Source organism: Cyanistes caeruleus, unplaced genomic scaffold (assembly GCF_971803275.1).
Source record: "Cyanistes caeruleus unplaced genomic scaffold, bCyaCae1.hap1.1 HAP1_SCAFFOLD_117, whole genome shotgun sequence".
Lineage (NCBI taxonomy): Eukaryota > Metazoa > Chordata > Aves > Passeriformes > Paridae > Cyanistes > Cyanistes caeruleus.
The window spans coordinates 252,558-267,306 of record NW_028255917.1 but is presented as its reverse complement, the minus strand read 5'-3'; the positions used below and the strand labels follow the sequence as shown (position 1 = coordinate 267,306).

General features: G+C 53.1%; 3 protein-coding genes across 3 annotated transcripts; all 3 read right to left on the bottom strand.

Annotated features, from left to right (window-relative positions):
• Nucleotides 1–1,187: 1,187 nt before the first annotated feature.
• LOC147646166 (maestro heat-like repeat-containing protein family member 7) lies at nucleotides 1,188–14,057 on the bottom strand. The gene is made up of 16 exons (XM_086873844.1): nucleotides 13,418–14,057; nucleotides 13,160–13,318; nucleotides 6,083–6,147; nucleotides 5,824–5,973; nucleotides 5,486–5,634; nucleotides 5,034–5,181; nucleotides 4,597–4,784; nucleotides 4,370–4,507; nucleotides 3,978–4,092; nucleotides 3,668–3,805; nucleotides 3,278–3,454; nucleotides 2,986–3,141; nucleotides 2,728–2,829; nucleotides 2,255–2,357; nucleotides 1,918–1,974; nucleotides 1,188–1,627 (listed from the first exon to the last, which is right to left on the bottom strand). The coding sequence occupies exons 1-16, from the start codon at nucleotides 13,539–13,541 to the stop codon at nucleotides 1,428–1,430; spliced, it is 2,169 nt and encodes a 722-aa protein (XP_086729970.1). The 5' UTR covers nucleotides 13,542–14,057; the 3' UTR covers nucleotides 1,188–1,427.
• LOC147646167 (uncharacterized) lies at nucleotides 6,500–11,626 on the bottom strand. Its single transcript, XM_086873825.1, has one exon. The coding sequence runs from the start codon at nucleotides 11,624–11,626 to the stop codon at nucleotides 9,533–9,535; it is 2,094 nt and encodes a 697-aa protein (XP_086729951.1). The 3' UTR covers nucleotides 6,500–9,532.
• On the bottom strand, nucleotides 7,501–9,359 carry LOC147646168 (uncharacterized). The gene is given in 2 exon segments (XM_086873849.1): nucleotides 7,501–8,027; nucleotides 8,030–9,359. Coding segments are annotated over 2 exon segments (1,857 nt in total).
• Nucleotides 14,058–14,749: the final 692 nt, after the last annotated feature.

Here is a 14,749-nt window from a genome sequence, read left to right as displayed (position 1 = left end):
TCTCTCTTCCTCAGGATGGTGCCAATGCCGCTGCCTTGGGACACCTGAGTGTGGAAGGCGAGCTCGCCCTCAAGCACGGCCATCCAAGTCAGTCACGGGCACAGGCGGCAGCTGAAGCTGGCAAGCGTTGCTGTGAGGCTGCAAGTGAAGAGAAAGCCATTGTGGCCAACTCTGCTGAAGCCTTTTGCCAAAGCAGAGGCAATTGTGCCCAAAGCCTCCCCCTGTTTGGCACCCGGCTGCTGCGGACGCCTCAGTGCGCAGGTGCCGACGTTGGGGCTGCTGCTGTTCCTGGGCACACTCTGCTGCTGTTTCTGTGGGCTCCAGAGCTGCTTGGGCAGCAGCCACTGGGCAGCCCTGCCGGAGGAGACATCGCCACCCTCCCCATGGTGGCAGCAGCTCTGTGGGCCCTGAGCTCTGTGTCAGGAGGGCCTCGGTCACAGCAGCGTGGCCTGGGCAGCCGCGAGGGCCTGGGCTGGCCGCCAGCCCTGCCTCTGCCCACTGCCCCTTCCTGGAGGCACCCAGTGGCCGTGGCCTGGCAGCACCCCCTGCCCTCCATGTCCCCAGCCAGCCCAGCCCGGGCACCTCGGGCTGTCCCCACCCTCCCACTGGGGTGGTGTCCCAGCCTCCAGGCCTTCTGCTGCAGGCCTGGGGGACATTTTGGGACAGCACCGGAGCAGCCGGGTGTCAGGGACCAGGCAGCCCGGGGGCTGCTTATGGCCTCTGACACCCAATTCCTCAGGGCTTCCCACCACCCCGGCTCCTCCAGGGCCTTCTGTCCCCTTGGAACCTCCTGCCATCCACTCCTTCACACATCCCCCTCGTGCCTTCCCACTGCCTTGTCCCATCTGGGCCTCCGCAGCCCCTCATCCCCTCACGGCCTCCCAGCACCCCGTGCCCTCAGGGTCTCCCCCAGCCTGGCCCGGCAGCAGCGCCGCAGCCCCACAGGAGCTCCAGCAGCTCCTCAGCATTCACGGCACCAACACACGGGCAGCAGGACACAGATGGCGCTTCCTGCCTGCCACAGGGCTTGTGGCTTCAGCACAACCACCAAAGGCCAAGGGGCTTCTGGCCATTTCCCCTGCACCACTGCATGCCCCGGCAGGTTGCTGAACACAAGAACCCTTTTCCCTCTCTTCCCCTATGCCCCGCACACCCTGGGCAGCAAAAGAAAGGTCTCGGGACTCCTGTGGTTTATAACATATCCTATATTATTTACATACTAGATGGAAACGAAACGAAGAAAAGAATAATCTCTATGAAAAAAAAAATAACAGATGGCCCATGTGGCCCCAGAAGATAGAGCCTCTCAGCCCTAACATATCCTATATTATTTACGTATTAAAAAGAAAAAAACAGAAGAAAACAATTCTTATGAAAATAAAAATCCTGGCTTGCCCAGGTGGCCCCAGCAAACAGAACGTCCCAAATCAGCGCTGAGCACATCTCCAGCAGCGCAGCCAGCCCAGGCCCGACAGACGAGGCCGTGTCCTCCATGCCCTGAGGATTTGGTCTTGCATCCTCTGGAGAATGGAGTATCGGGCACTCTGGATGGCCCGGAGGACATACAGCGTCTCAAGTGCCAGGTCTGACACGGCACCGCTTCTGTCCTCCGTCAGGCGTTCGAGGGCTGCAAGAGAGACCAACAGAGCCACGGTCAGACCCCAGAGCTGTGGGGGCCCAGCGAGAGCCCCCTGCCAGGGCCATGCCAGCCGGCTCTTGCCTTGGCCAGGAGGGAGCAGGGACCAAGGGGGTCAGCCCGAAGCTGCTGGCCACAAATGCCCCACGTGGCCCTGAAATCTCGCTGTGCACTGCCTACGCCGCCCCTCATCGGCACAGGGAGCAGAGCCCTCCACAGCCAGGCTAGGGCTTGCAGCTGCCCCCGACAGCCAACACTGTCAGCCCACTGCCGTGGCTCACCTCTGCACAACACCTGGAGCTCTGCGTGCTGCCCCCTCAGCTGCTCCCCGGCCATCCCTGAGAACACAGAGCCTGTCAGGGTCCCAGCAGCACAGCTCCCTGCTAGCGGCGCTGCCAGCCCTGTGGCCACACGGCCTCCTGCCCCGGCAGGGCTCAGCCCGGGCCCTTGCCGCACCCTGACTCAGCCCAAGGGCACGGCTGCCAGAGGCCGGCAGCAGCAGCCCCGAGGGCAGCCGGGGCTCCAGGGCGCCGGGCCCGGGTGCCGCTGCCGGGGCAGCAGCCGGGGCTGGGGCCGAGCTGCGGCGGGGCGGGGAGGGAGCCCGGGCTCGGGACTCACCGATGACCCTGATGGCCGCCGCTCGCAGGGTCTCCTGTGGGTCCTGCAGGTACTGCAGGGCCCGGCGCAGGTGCACGGCCAAGGGGATCCTGTGGTCTGCCAGCTGGAGAGAGCGGCAGGAGGGAAGGGTTGGCGCGGGCTCTGCCCCTCGGCCGGGCGCTGCTGCCTGCGGCCAGTCCCGGCCTCCCGTGCCCGGCCAGCCCTGAGGCCCGGCCAGCAGCCGCTGGCGCCGGGCTCTGGAGGGGGCAGAGGGTCGGCTGCTGCCGGGGGAGCGGCGGTGCCGGCCCGGCCCGCAGCCCCGCTGGGCCGGGGCTCCATCGGCACCCGGCTCGGGGCCACAGGGGGCTGGAGAAGAAGCCGTGCGGCCCCCGGCTGCAGCAGTGGGCAGGGGCACAGCTGCCAGCCCCACACACTGAGCACCGGGGCCAGGGGGCTTCTCTAGTCTGAGGCTGGCACTTGCAGGCTGCCCTTACCACGAGCTTGGCAAACTTCCACAGCTTCTCCTTCCTCACAGCTTTTTCCAGGTCTGGCCTCTTCAGAAAGCCAGCCGCGCGAAGGAGCGTTGTCCGAGAGGCCTGGGGAGCAGCAGAGCCGCAAATGGCCCCACAAGCCACGGCACAGGAGTGTCCCAGTGCCAAGGACTGGAGGAGGCTGCAGCCTGCGAGCCTGCATCAGGGCAGGAGGCAGCTGAGCCCCCTGCCAAGGCGCAGCAGCAGCCCAGGAGTCCTCACCTCTGCCACATGCCGATTCTCATCTTGGCAGTGGAAAAAGAGTGGGAGCAGGCTCTGGTACACTCGTTCCTTCAGGGGCTTTCTTCCTTCTTCTTCTGCCGAAGACATCACTCTTCGAAGGAGAGACATGGAGAGCAGCTGCACCTGGCTATCAGGCTGTATGAAAGGAAGGAAAGAAAAATGACTTCATCATTGGCTTCTTGTGGCCCACATTGGCGCAGGCCTGCAACTGCACAGGGCACAAAGTGTCCGGGCAGCAGCCAGTGGCCGTGGCTGGGGCACAGAGCCTTACATTGTCCAGGAGTTTCAGGAGCGGCTCAGCCAGCTGCAGGGCCCTGCGCCAGGATATTGGGGTGTCTTCATCCGTGAAAATATAGCTCAGGAGAGCAATGCTCATCCTGGCCACGTCACTGTCCAAGTCCCACAGGAGGTGCACTAGTCTTCCTGTCAGGCTCTGAATTCTTTCGGCCTGTGCAGAACACAAGGGTGTGAAAGCCCGGGCAGCTGCCGCAGGGCCCAGAGGCCAAAGGGCTGTCCCAAAGCACTCGGGCAGCTGAAGCAGGAGGCAGGAGAGCTGCGAGGAGCTGCCTCAGTGCCCAAGGCAAAGGCCAGCCAAGGCCAAGTGACAGCATTGCCCAGCCTCATGCTGCCCACACGGCTTCAGCTGCTGCCCCCTTCTCACCATGGAGGGACGGTCCTTTAGCAGGAGGAGAGCCCTGAGAACCTGGTGATGCATCTCTCTGGAGTTGTACCACAGGTACTTATACAAGATCTCCATTAGGCTGTCACCACAGTCACTCAAGTCCAGGCAATCTAGGAGCTGAAAGGCACAGGGCAGTGAGAGGGGAGCCGGCCGGCAGGAGCCTGGAAGTGCGCAGGGCTGGGCCCAGGAAGCAGCACAGGGCGCGGGTGCCGTCCCAGGCAGCTGTGGCTATGCCAGGGGACAGGGCTGGCAGGGAGCTGAACGAGGTAGTGCTGGCCATCAGGCTCACCTCCACAAGGAATGCCATGGCAGAGACATCCCAGAGTGGCAACGGTTTGCTGAGCACCTCAAGCAGGTAGCTTAAGATGCTTTTGCACAAGTGGACGGATGCACGGCGCATTACCCTGGAAGGCAGAAAATGGCAGAAAGAGTCTCAGCAAGGGTGCGAAAACCTCTCCCAGGACTGACTGACACAGTTGTCCTATTGCCCCAGCACTCTGTGAGGGGATGTGGGCCCTTGAGATGTGGCTGCTCCTGGGCACGTTCCTCTCGCAGCCTTTTGCAGTCTCCTTGGCCATCCCTCGGTGACGAGGCCCTCAGGCCCATGGCCACGGGTACTGTAGGGGGCATCCCGGGCAGGGGGCACAAATGTCAGAGGCAGTGGGGAGAAGGGGGGCTCACCTGGCCAGCAGACCCATGGCATAGTGGTGGGTGCCAGCACAGAGCAGCGTGTCCCAGCCACACTTGCGTTCCATTGCCACCACCACATGCTCCAAGTGGAGACTGCAGAGCAGGGCCTTCAGGGTCTGCACTGCAAACCTGTGTGCACAGCAAAGCCCAGGTGACGCTGGGAGCGCTGGCTTTGAGGCTGGGGAAGTGGCAGGGACAGGAGGAGTGGCATGGAGCACCTGTTGGGGCTGGTGGAGAGGCCGTGTTGCTCCTGGCATTCCTTCCAGAAGGTATGGACGTCCTCTGTCATATACAAAGTACTGAAGTATATTTGGAAGAGCAGATGCACAAAGAGGCGGGGGAAATAGACTGTGAGGATCTGTGGGCAACAGGGCCCCTGGAGGATCTTCCACATCACCAGAGTTGCCTGCAGAGGACAAAGCAGCCCGAGACAGCGCTCAGTGCCGGGGCGTCCGTGTGGCAGGGCCTGAGCGTGGCAGGGAGAGGCCAGGGCAGACGCAGGGGGAGCAGCGGGCCTGGTGGCCCTGAAGCTGCCCCTAGGCCAGGTTTGTGGCCAGTGCCTGAAGCAGGGAGATGCAGTGGGGGAAGGAGGCAACAGAGCTGCTGGAGAGGCGGCCGGCCTTGCGGTGAGCAAAGGCCAGCTCCAGAAACTCACAGTCAGGGAAAAGACAGCCGTCTTGTCCCCATCAGAGGTGCCCAGGTTTTTCTGCGGCCAGCTCCCCACCACATTGATGAGGAGCGGTGTCACTTCCTCTGAAATCCAGGGCGAGAGCAAGATGGTCGTCCACATGGCCATAGCAGCTCTGCGGGGTCAGACACAGCACCGTGGGCTGGGCAGCAGAGGGGAGCTGAGCTGGCCGCCAGCTCTGCCTGTGCCCACTGGCCCTGAGCGGCAGCAGCAGCCAGGCAGCCCAGCCCTGTGGGGACAGGCCCCTGAGGGGCAGGCTGGCAGCACGGCAGCGGGCTCGGGGGCCGACTTTGTAGCAGGGCTGGCAAAGGGAGCAGCCAGAGGGCCCTGGAAGTCTGTGTTGCTCACAGCCCTGGGCCGGGCTGTACAGGGTGAAGGGCTGGGGAGTCCTGAGGCCTCGGGGCAGCTGGGCCCCATACCTGTCACACGTTGGGGCCACCCGCAGGAGAGTGATGGCCACATCATCGGGCTCTGCCTCGGCCACTTGCATCAGGGCCCAGTCCATCCTGTGCTCAGCAGCCTCATTGGCCATGAGCCACTGGTGGATGTACCTCACCACGGCGGGCACCTGGAGAAGGCACAGGGAGACTTGGAATGCTAGCAGAGGGAGTCAGCAATGTGCCCAGCTTCTTCCCCAGACAAGTGCTTCTCTTCCAGCACGCTGCCATGGCCTCAAAAGCTTCAAGTGAGCAGCAGGCGTGGCTTGGGAAAGCCAAGCAATTGCTGGAGGATCAAAGGCTGGCCACAGGCTGCTTACTTGCTCTGGATTGAAAAGAGCCGTCTCTACAAGCAGATCCAGCTGGGCAGCGCTGCTCTGTTCTACCAAGACCTCTGAGGATGTCTTGACCTCAGTGTCCATAGGTCTGGTGTCTTCCTTGCCAATTCTCTTGATGTATTGGTAAAGAAACTGTAGGAGAAGGGCAGGAAGGCAGGGAAGTTGCATGGAGTGCTCCAAGTGCGGTGCTGGGCTGAGCAGTGCCAGCAGGCCCAGCGCAGGTGGGGATGGCTGCAGGTACTTGCGCTGCTCTGCGGAAGCGGCCACGGGCGGTGTCCTGCTCTTGTGTGCCGTCCATGGCTGCATCTGGCAAAGAGCAGCCAGAGCTGAGGGGCTGCGGGAGAGGCGGGAGAGCACAGCCCAGCCCTGCGTTCCCCAGGTAGGGACAGTCCCGGGATGCCCCAGGGGATGCAGCACGGCCACTGCTGCGGGGGCAGCCCCAGCCCCTTTTTTGTGCTGTCCATGGGTGTGTGTCCCCAGGACAGTGTGGGATGGGATGAGATGGGATGCAATGGGATGGGATGGGGCCAAGATGGCCGCAGGCACCAGCCCTGTGGCCCAGCTCTGCCACTCACTGTCACGATCCGCAAGGTGGGATTCGTGATGTGGTTCTTTTAGCCGGTCTTAGAGTACAAAAGATTATCAGCAAACCAAGGACTTAAACAAGAAAACACAGTTTATTGAGTGCTCATCAGCACTAATATGCGATAGAGGGAAAGAAAAGAGAAAGCAAAGCATAAGAGAAAGAGAGTAAGGGGATTATAGCTACCAACGTCGAAGTCCACTCAGCCGTCCAACGACGCAGAGTCTTCTGTCCGTTGGGGAGATCTCAAAGGAAGGTAAGTTTGGGGTATAATTTTATAGTCTTTTGCAAAGCGAGGGGCGCAGGGCCAAAACCAGATGAGATTGATGATCATTGTAATGAAATTCCATTGCGCAGGGAGCAGGTGTAGGGTACAGAGCGATCCATGTCTTGCAAGTCTCTGCTCACCAGCAGGAACAAGGACAAGGTGTTGTGGAAAACCCATTGCACCGGGTACCAGGCACAAACCTCTGCTCACCAGCAGGAATGAGAGCCATGAGTCGTGGAAAACCCGTTACGCAGGTTACCAAGCCTCTGCTCACCAGCAGGAACGAGGGCAGTGTACCGTGCAACCACCTGCAAACAATCACTGAGCAAACATCCATCTCAGCTAGGCCCAAACCCCCAAACCAAGTCCCTTGTGATATTCAGGGTCTCAGTCTCTGTCCTTGAGACGGTTGTGAGACAGATGAGGGAATCTTCGGACCGTCTCTTACACCACCCCGTGGCTCACAATCGTCGAGGTCTTTCTGCACGATGTTGTAGTGCTGCTGCAGAATTCTTCTCTGAAGTCTTCAGGACTCGTTACAGTTGGTAGTATATCCCAGAAAAAACAGAGACAGGTAGTAGGGAAAAGATAAGGGACAGAAAAAGGAAAAAGAGAAAACAAAAACAATAAGAAAATCAATATATTGATTTCAAAGAAAAACTATTCCATATATATAATTTCAACTAAAACTTACAGATTGGTTTCTTATCTTAAAACAAACAATAAATTATATTCTAAAATACACCATGATAAAATGATTAACCTCATAGTCACAATGTCAAATTATTTATTGTAGTGCCTGCATAATTCATCGAGTATCGATAACCTTAGGGGTATCAGCAACATGTAAAGTACCAATCATATTGTGTGCATCCATTATGGCAGTCAATTGTGTCAACCGCTTCATCATTCTCCAATTCAGGATGTACAAAATTGCTGATAGAACAAAACCAAGTAAAACTAAAACCAAGAGGACGATGATGGGATGACACAATTTGTTCAAAACACCTGTAGCAGTTGGTGACCACCCAAAAAGAGTGTCCCACCACTTGTGTTCAGCATCTTTCCTTACTCTTTCCAGAACACGATGTATTCCTTTCACATTGTGGTGAACCGTAACTAAGGTCTTTTGTCCATCCTTTTTGATCTTTTCCAAAATTTCGATTAAATCCTGGTGAAGCAACAATTGCCTTACCAGAGTAAAGTTCATTCCAATTGGAGCAGGCACTAAACGATGAATCAAAGTGTAATTATACTGCAAAAGATAATATGAAGTAACTGGAGCTAAATAAGAAAAGTCACAACCTATAATCTCAGTAAAATTGCATACACAAAATTTGAATGATTCTTAGTATCCACTACTATGTTTTCTACAAGCATACTATCACAAGCAGTTCTCAAGCATACACATCCATTGCCTACATACACAAGCACTGTTTCAGAAGTGTCATTAGGATGGATTTCAAAATGACAGATATTCTGTTCTGTGTCTAAACAAATGTCTTGAGCTTTGATTGCATTACTTTCACAGATAAACCCTTGTTGTTCCCGGACAATACAATTTTCCAAACCAACAGTTTGCTATTTCCCACCAATCTGACGGGCCCATTCCCTATGCTCTAAAGGATAGAGAACAGCTCCGTCATGATTCAGCCCCAATGCAATGATAGGAAAGATTGAATGTACTGAAGCATTACGTATTGTCAACACAAAAGCTGTGGCTGTGTTTGTGATGGGATCGTAGGTAAAATTTACCAAATTCCACCAAGATTGAAATTCTTTTTCAAAATCATTGGCATTGTCCCAGACTATTTTCCGAATCTCAGTGGGAAAGGTGCCTTCTTCACCCTCTCTGATAATTGATGCAGCAACTGACTGCATCCACAACTGGGCTTGAATACAGCTAAGAGCCAGAGAAACATTGTTTTGGGTAGCACTGAGTGCATCAATTATTAATTTGTGATCATCTACATTTACCCTTTCCCAATTTGGTAATATGTTTGATAGCAACCACTGTTGGGTTCCCAAAGCTGTTAAAGATGACCTCAGTGGTTGTTGTATTTTGGTCAAATCTTTAGTTGCAACAGCCAATTTATTCATCAATACTTCTGAATCAATACTATTCAAAATTCCTAGTCCTGATCCCACGACACCGGTTATATCTCTTGTCATCCGTTTGTGAAAAGGATTTCGCTTTCGCAACCAGGTTGTCCACCCCTCAAAGGAAGTTTGCAAAAAAGGTGAACAAGCTGGCTGAATCTCTGAGACATTGTTTTGCATTAGTAATTTAACCTGTTTGATAGACCATGCTGGATTAAATAGCATTTGTTGTTGGCCAGTTTTCCTGATTACATAGGGTCCAATTTCAGAAATTTTTGGAGTCAATCTAATTGGTGGTTGTGTGGTAGGTAGTACAACCTGAACATTAAGCTCTCCCCAATATTTGGTATTGTTTTTACCACACACGACTTTGGAGGACAATTGTACAGCCGTTAAATTCAGCCAACAATCTTGATTCCGAGTTTCACAAGATATAACCTGGCCACGAGATCTGGCAACTTGACTGTGTACAGGCTCAGTATGGGATCCGGTACTCAGTCTGCAGCGTATTGAAACATCATCACCTTGAGTTAACAGAAAAGAAAGGGAAAATATTAGCTTTGTCATTTAGCACAAAAAGGGGTATTCACACCATGGTATGTGATTATTACACTAAATATAGGCTTTGTTACAGCATTTATTTTAAATCTATAAGTTCATGGTATATCTGATCTTCATGTCCCTCGGTGTTCTTCTGTAGAAAATAAACAAAACAGAGTCTGCCACATAGGGGCAGGAGATTAAAATGATGGAATTATCCAATGGGTGTTTATCCAATGCTCTATCCCCAGGGCATCGGAGGTTACCCATGAATATTCTCCTGTAGTTCTTTTAAAAGTTTCAGTTTGGACTAACCAAGATATAATCCCCACTCTTACCAGCAGAAAGCGTAGAATTTCTTGCCACTTTTCCTTCTGCCATACTGAAATTCTGTTTACTTCCCAGTCCTTTTGTTGCCAAAAAGGAAGCCACTCAGTATATCCCTTGAACATAGCAGAGGAGTTAGTGTAGATACAGACAGGAGAGGTATTCTGTACCTCATGTTGGAAAACACTCCAAACAGCTATCAGCTCTGCAGCCTGAGTGCTGCTTTCTCCCTCAGTAACGATTTGTTCAGCAGAGGAAAGGTGGAGGGCTACTGCCCCGCACCTCCACACCTCTCCCTCTCGTTTGGCAGAGGTATCAGTGAACCAAGAGTTTGCTGATTGTTTTTGCTCACTGTCCAGAACCTGTGAGTGGTGTTGCTTTGGCCCACTGCCCAGAATCAGTTGAGGGTGAGGTGGAGCGCTTGGTACAATGGGGCTGGAATCCTGCCACTGAGAGACCAATTTGCTTAATTTTTTAAGCGGCAGGTTAACCATTAAACCCTTCGGTACCCCTTTCTTCACCCCCAAGTTCCACCAATACTGTAGGCTAGAAATCAGCCTACCCTTTTCTGTTTTTATGTTGGGAGGGGTTTCTTTAATTATCAAGTCAGGTTTGTCATGGCTGCTACTTAAGCTCTCAGTTTTTTGTATCACCTGATTTTTTACAGCTCCTTCTGTTATTGAGAAGATGTTAGAGTCATGTTCAATCTGGGCATACCACTTTCTCACTGTGGCCCTCTGGGCCACCCCGTCAGGGTGGAGAGTCCCAGTAGTGGCTGTCTTAGTAATTTCAAAAGGGCCTTTTAATGCAATTGGTTGTTGTTGTGTAATTTTTTCTACTTCTATGAGAGCTGGATTAACTACCAACAATCCCTTTTCCCAGGTAGTGCACCTCTTTTCAGCATCTTTATTTTTTATTACTTCTTTTTCATCTCCTCCCACAAGGATATCATCTATGGCTGTTTGGAGGAGAATTGCTGTAGGTTTCAGTGATTCTGAAAGACCACAAATTAAAGGGGTCATAATTTCAGCTTTCACAGGTAACAAAATTGGTGATTCATAACCAACAATTAATTTTCTTTCATAAATCAGTTGTAGACAAGCTGCCTTATGCATGTTTTTGAGAATTTGGTCTGGGGAGCCGGTTAGAGCTACAGGATCTCCCCTTTCCAGGGGTTTAAGTCCCCCTGCCCAATATGCAGCTCGCTGTGTTAGGGACCGTGGGTTGTGGTTATCTCTTGTTGTTAAGAAAACACCATGTCCCCAGTAACCACTTGCTTCTTGTTCAGATAATCGAATTTGATCTCCCCCTGTGAGAGACACTTGAAATACGTATTCTGTCTCTGACTCGTGAGGGAGACGCCCATACTCCTTTTTCAAATTAGCCAATTCAGTAGCAGTGTACGGGATTTCTTTAGTGGTTATATGTGGATCAAGATCTTCATCATTGATATAGTTATATTCTGCTTTAATCAAAGGTCTTATTTGGGAGCAACAGTTTTCATCACAGTTTTTTACCAAATGTAATTCTGCTTGAGAATATTTGTGATTTATCTGAGGAGTTTCTTTTTCCAGCGACTCCTTAAAGGAATCAGCACACTGTGAATTTTTGGCACACTCCTCACTCAGAGCAGTTCGTAACAAATTATTTTCATTTTGCAAACTTTCAACTAAATTTTGTAGGGATTCAATAATTGCATTTTCTTCCTGCCTTCGTCTCGTGCGAGCCTCTACAGCTGACGTAAGGCAAGCTCCCAATACAGAACAAATTATGGTTTTATTACGGCCAAATTTGAATTTTGCCTCATGTTGCAGGGAGCAAATTCTATCAGTTACATTTTCTAGGTTGTACCAATTATTTTGAGCCCATTCTTCCCCAGTTGGGGAGGGCTTAGCATTGTGTTTTGCTAACAAAGCAATGAATGCAGCTTTACCTTTTATACTAGAGTTTTCAGAGTGTTCACTCATGTTTGTGTGTGTGAAGGGTTCAGTACCACTACAGGGAGGTAAGACTTAAGTTACGCACAGACGCAGCCTTTGCCACGTCACCCTTCGCGTCCCTGTATGGATGAAGAGACAAAAATCTGCTTGGGAGGCACCCCTTTATGTTAAAATTCAAGTTGTCTCTTTACTACACCAAGCAGTCAAAATTCATCAAAAACACATAACAGTACACAGAACCACTACAGGGAGGTAAAACTCACACTACATCAGACGCAGCCAACGCTGCGTTCCCCCCTGCCGTGGGTGGAGAGACCAAATCTGCTTGGGAGGCACACCTTTATGTTAAAATTCAGACTCTCCGCTACACCAAGCAGTCAAAATTCATTAAAAACACATAACAGTACACAGAACCACTACAGGGAGGTAAAACTCAGTTACACTACATCAGACGCAGCCAACGCTGCGTTCCCCCCTGCCGTGGGTGGAGAGACCAAATCTGCTTGGGAGGCACACCTTTATGTTAAAATTCAGACTCTCCGCTACACCAAGCAGTCAAAATATAAAAAACCAGTAAGTCCCACCTTTTGTACTCAAAGATCCCGTGTAAAATTCTGAAGACAGAGCCCTCAAATGAGTGTAGGGGTGCTTTTCACCTGGGCGTGTGCAGTTTGCGAGAAATTCGAGTCGCCTCCCTTGCTTTCTAGACACTGCTCACCAGCGTGGCAGGCTAGGTGCGGCTGAAGCGAAACGTCCTTCCCCTGATACAGACTGCACAACAACCTGCAACCCCTTCTGTCTCTCAGAATCCTGTCCGTGACGCCAATTTATGTCACGATCCGCAAGGTGGGATTCGTGATGTGGTTCTTTTAGCCGGTCTTAGAGTACAAAAGATTATCAGCAAACCAAGGACTTAAACAAGAAAACACAGTTTATTGAGTGCTCATCAGCACTAATATGCGATAGAGGGAAAGAAAAGAGAAAGCAAAGCATAAGAGAAAGAGAGTAAGGGGATTATAGCTACCAACGTCGAAGTCCACTCAGCCGTCCAACGACGCAGAGTCTTCTGTCCGTTGGGGAGATCTCAAAGGAAGGTAAGTTTGGGGTATAATTTTATAGTCTTTTGCAAAGCGAGGGGCGCAGGGCCAAAACCAGATGAGATTGATGATCATTGTAATGAAATTCCATTGCGCAGGGAGCAGGTGTAGGGTACAGAGCGATCCATGTCTTGCAAGTCTCTGCTCACCAGCAGGAACAAGGACAAGGTGTTGTGGAAAACCCATTGCACCGGGTACCAGGCACAAACCTCTGCTCACCAGCAGGAATGAGAGCCATGAGTCGTGGAAAACCCGTTACGCAGGTTACCAAGCCTCTGCTCACCAGCAGGAACGAGGGCAGTGTACCGTGCAACCACCTGCAAACAATCACTGAGCAAACATCCATCTCAGCTAGGCCCAAACCCCCAAACCAAGTCCCTTGTGATATTCAGGGTCTCAGTCTCTGTCCTTGAGACGGTTGTGAGACAGATGAGGGAATCTTCGGACCGTCTCTTACACTCACCCTCCTCCAGTGGCTGCAACTGCTGCACCTCTTCGGTCTCTGGTGCTGGGGCAGCTCCAGGGCCTTCTTCCTCGACCTCCTCCTCCTCCTCATCCACCCAGGCCAGTTTGGGCACTCTTGGGGGTCGCTGCTCCATATCTTCCTCCAGACTCTCCAATCCTTTCCATAGGAACAGCACCAGGGGATGGCATGGCATGGAATGGGATGGGGCCAAGCTGGCAACAGGCACTAGCCCTAAGGCCGAGCTCTGCAACTCACCCTCCTGTGGTGCCTGGAACTCCTGCACCTCTTCAGACTCCTGTGCCAGGACAGCTCCAGAGCCTTCTTCTTCCTCCTCCTCAAGCCAGGCCAACTTGGGCACTCTTGGGGGTCGCTGCTCCATGGCAGTGACTGGATTTATGGCTACTTGCAGGAGAGATGGCTCGGAAAAGCTCAGAGTCAGCAAGTCCTGCAGTTGTGCCTGGAAGGCACCTGCAAGACTCAAGTCCAGGCAAGACTGCCAGACAGCGAGTCCTGCACTTGGGTCTTGAGGGCTCCTGCCACAAGGACAGGAGGCTCCTCGACAGGGATTGTGGTCTGGTCTCAAGGGCAGAGACTGCAGGGATGGGCGACACGTCGGAAAAGCTCCGGGTCACCAAGTCCCACGGTCTGCCCTCAAGAGAACCTTAAGAAGGAAGGCTCAGCAAGGCCACAGGTCAGCAAGACCTGTGGTCTGGCCTCGAGGTCACCTGTAGTAATAGTGCTTCAGAAAAGCTCCAGGTCCGACACAAAGGAGTGCGCTGTGCGGGGGCTCCTCACAGCACCGCTCTGGCGCGTCCTGACCCGTCGCGTGCACCGAGCACTGTGGCGTGGCCCTGTCACCGCCAGCTCCTATGGCAGCACATGTCACAAAGGGCCCTTTGACATCTGCTCCCGTTGCCATCATCCCACGGTGACCGTGCTGCAGCATGTCACAAAGGGCCCTTGCACACCCTGCCCTCCGCCCTGGGGCCGCCCCCATCCCCCCCCCAAGTGGCCCAGCTTGGAAGGAATCCCTTGCCCAAAGTGTCTAAGACAGCCTGACGGGATCTTTAGGAACAGCTTGTTAGAAATGAAATGGAGTCAAATTTATCAATAAGAATTTTATTTAAAACTTTGTAAAATTTACTCATGGAAACGTCTCGGTGTTGAGAGACAGGTGTCTGCTAGGGAGGGCAGGAGCCTCCCTTGGAATGAAAAATGTAGACCACCTCCATCCGAATTATGATAATCTTGAAATCAAGGGGCTCTCAGGCAGAGATCTGGGGATAGGAATGACAGTTTTTTACTAATATTTATAACCAGGCAAACAAACAACAATAACTACAGCGTTAGCAAGAAAACAGAGCCAGGGACCCCGTGACAGCTTTCTGGGCTGAGACGGGAAAGGATGGAGGAGAGGCTTTGTTTCACAAACCCCCTCGGGTTGGCAGTCAGTGCTGGTGCTCCTGCAGGGCTCTGAGGAACACTCAGCTGGAACAGCAGGGATGAGCTGAGATCCCGGGCCAGTGGCTGAGGTGGATCAGCAGCTCCACGGTGGTGGCTGGCACTGCCACACGTCCCGGCAGGACA

Coding starts and splice junctions, on each gene's coding strand:
- LOC147646167 (XM_086873825.1), bottom strand. CDS start 11,626: ATGAGTGAACACTCTGAAAACTCTAGTATAAAAGGTAAAGCTGCATTC.
- LOC147646166 (XM_086873844.1), bottom strand. CDS start 13,541: ATGGAGCAGCGACCCCCAAGAGTGCCCAAGTTGGCCTGGCTTGAGGAG. Junction 5,974..6,082: donor GCTTCCGCAGAGCAGCGCAA/GTACCTGCAGCC, acceptor CTTCTCCTACAG/TTTCTTTACCAATACATCAA. Junction 5,635..5,823: donor CTCTTTTCAATCCAGAGCAA/GTAAGCAGCCTG, acceptor TGCCTTCTCCAG/GTGCCCGCCGTGGTGAGGTA.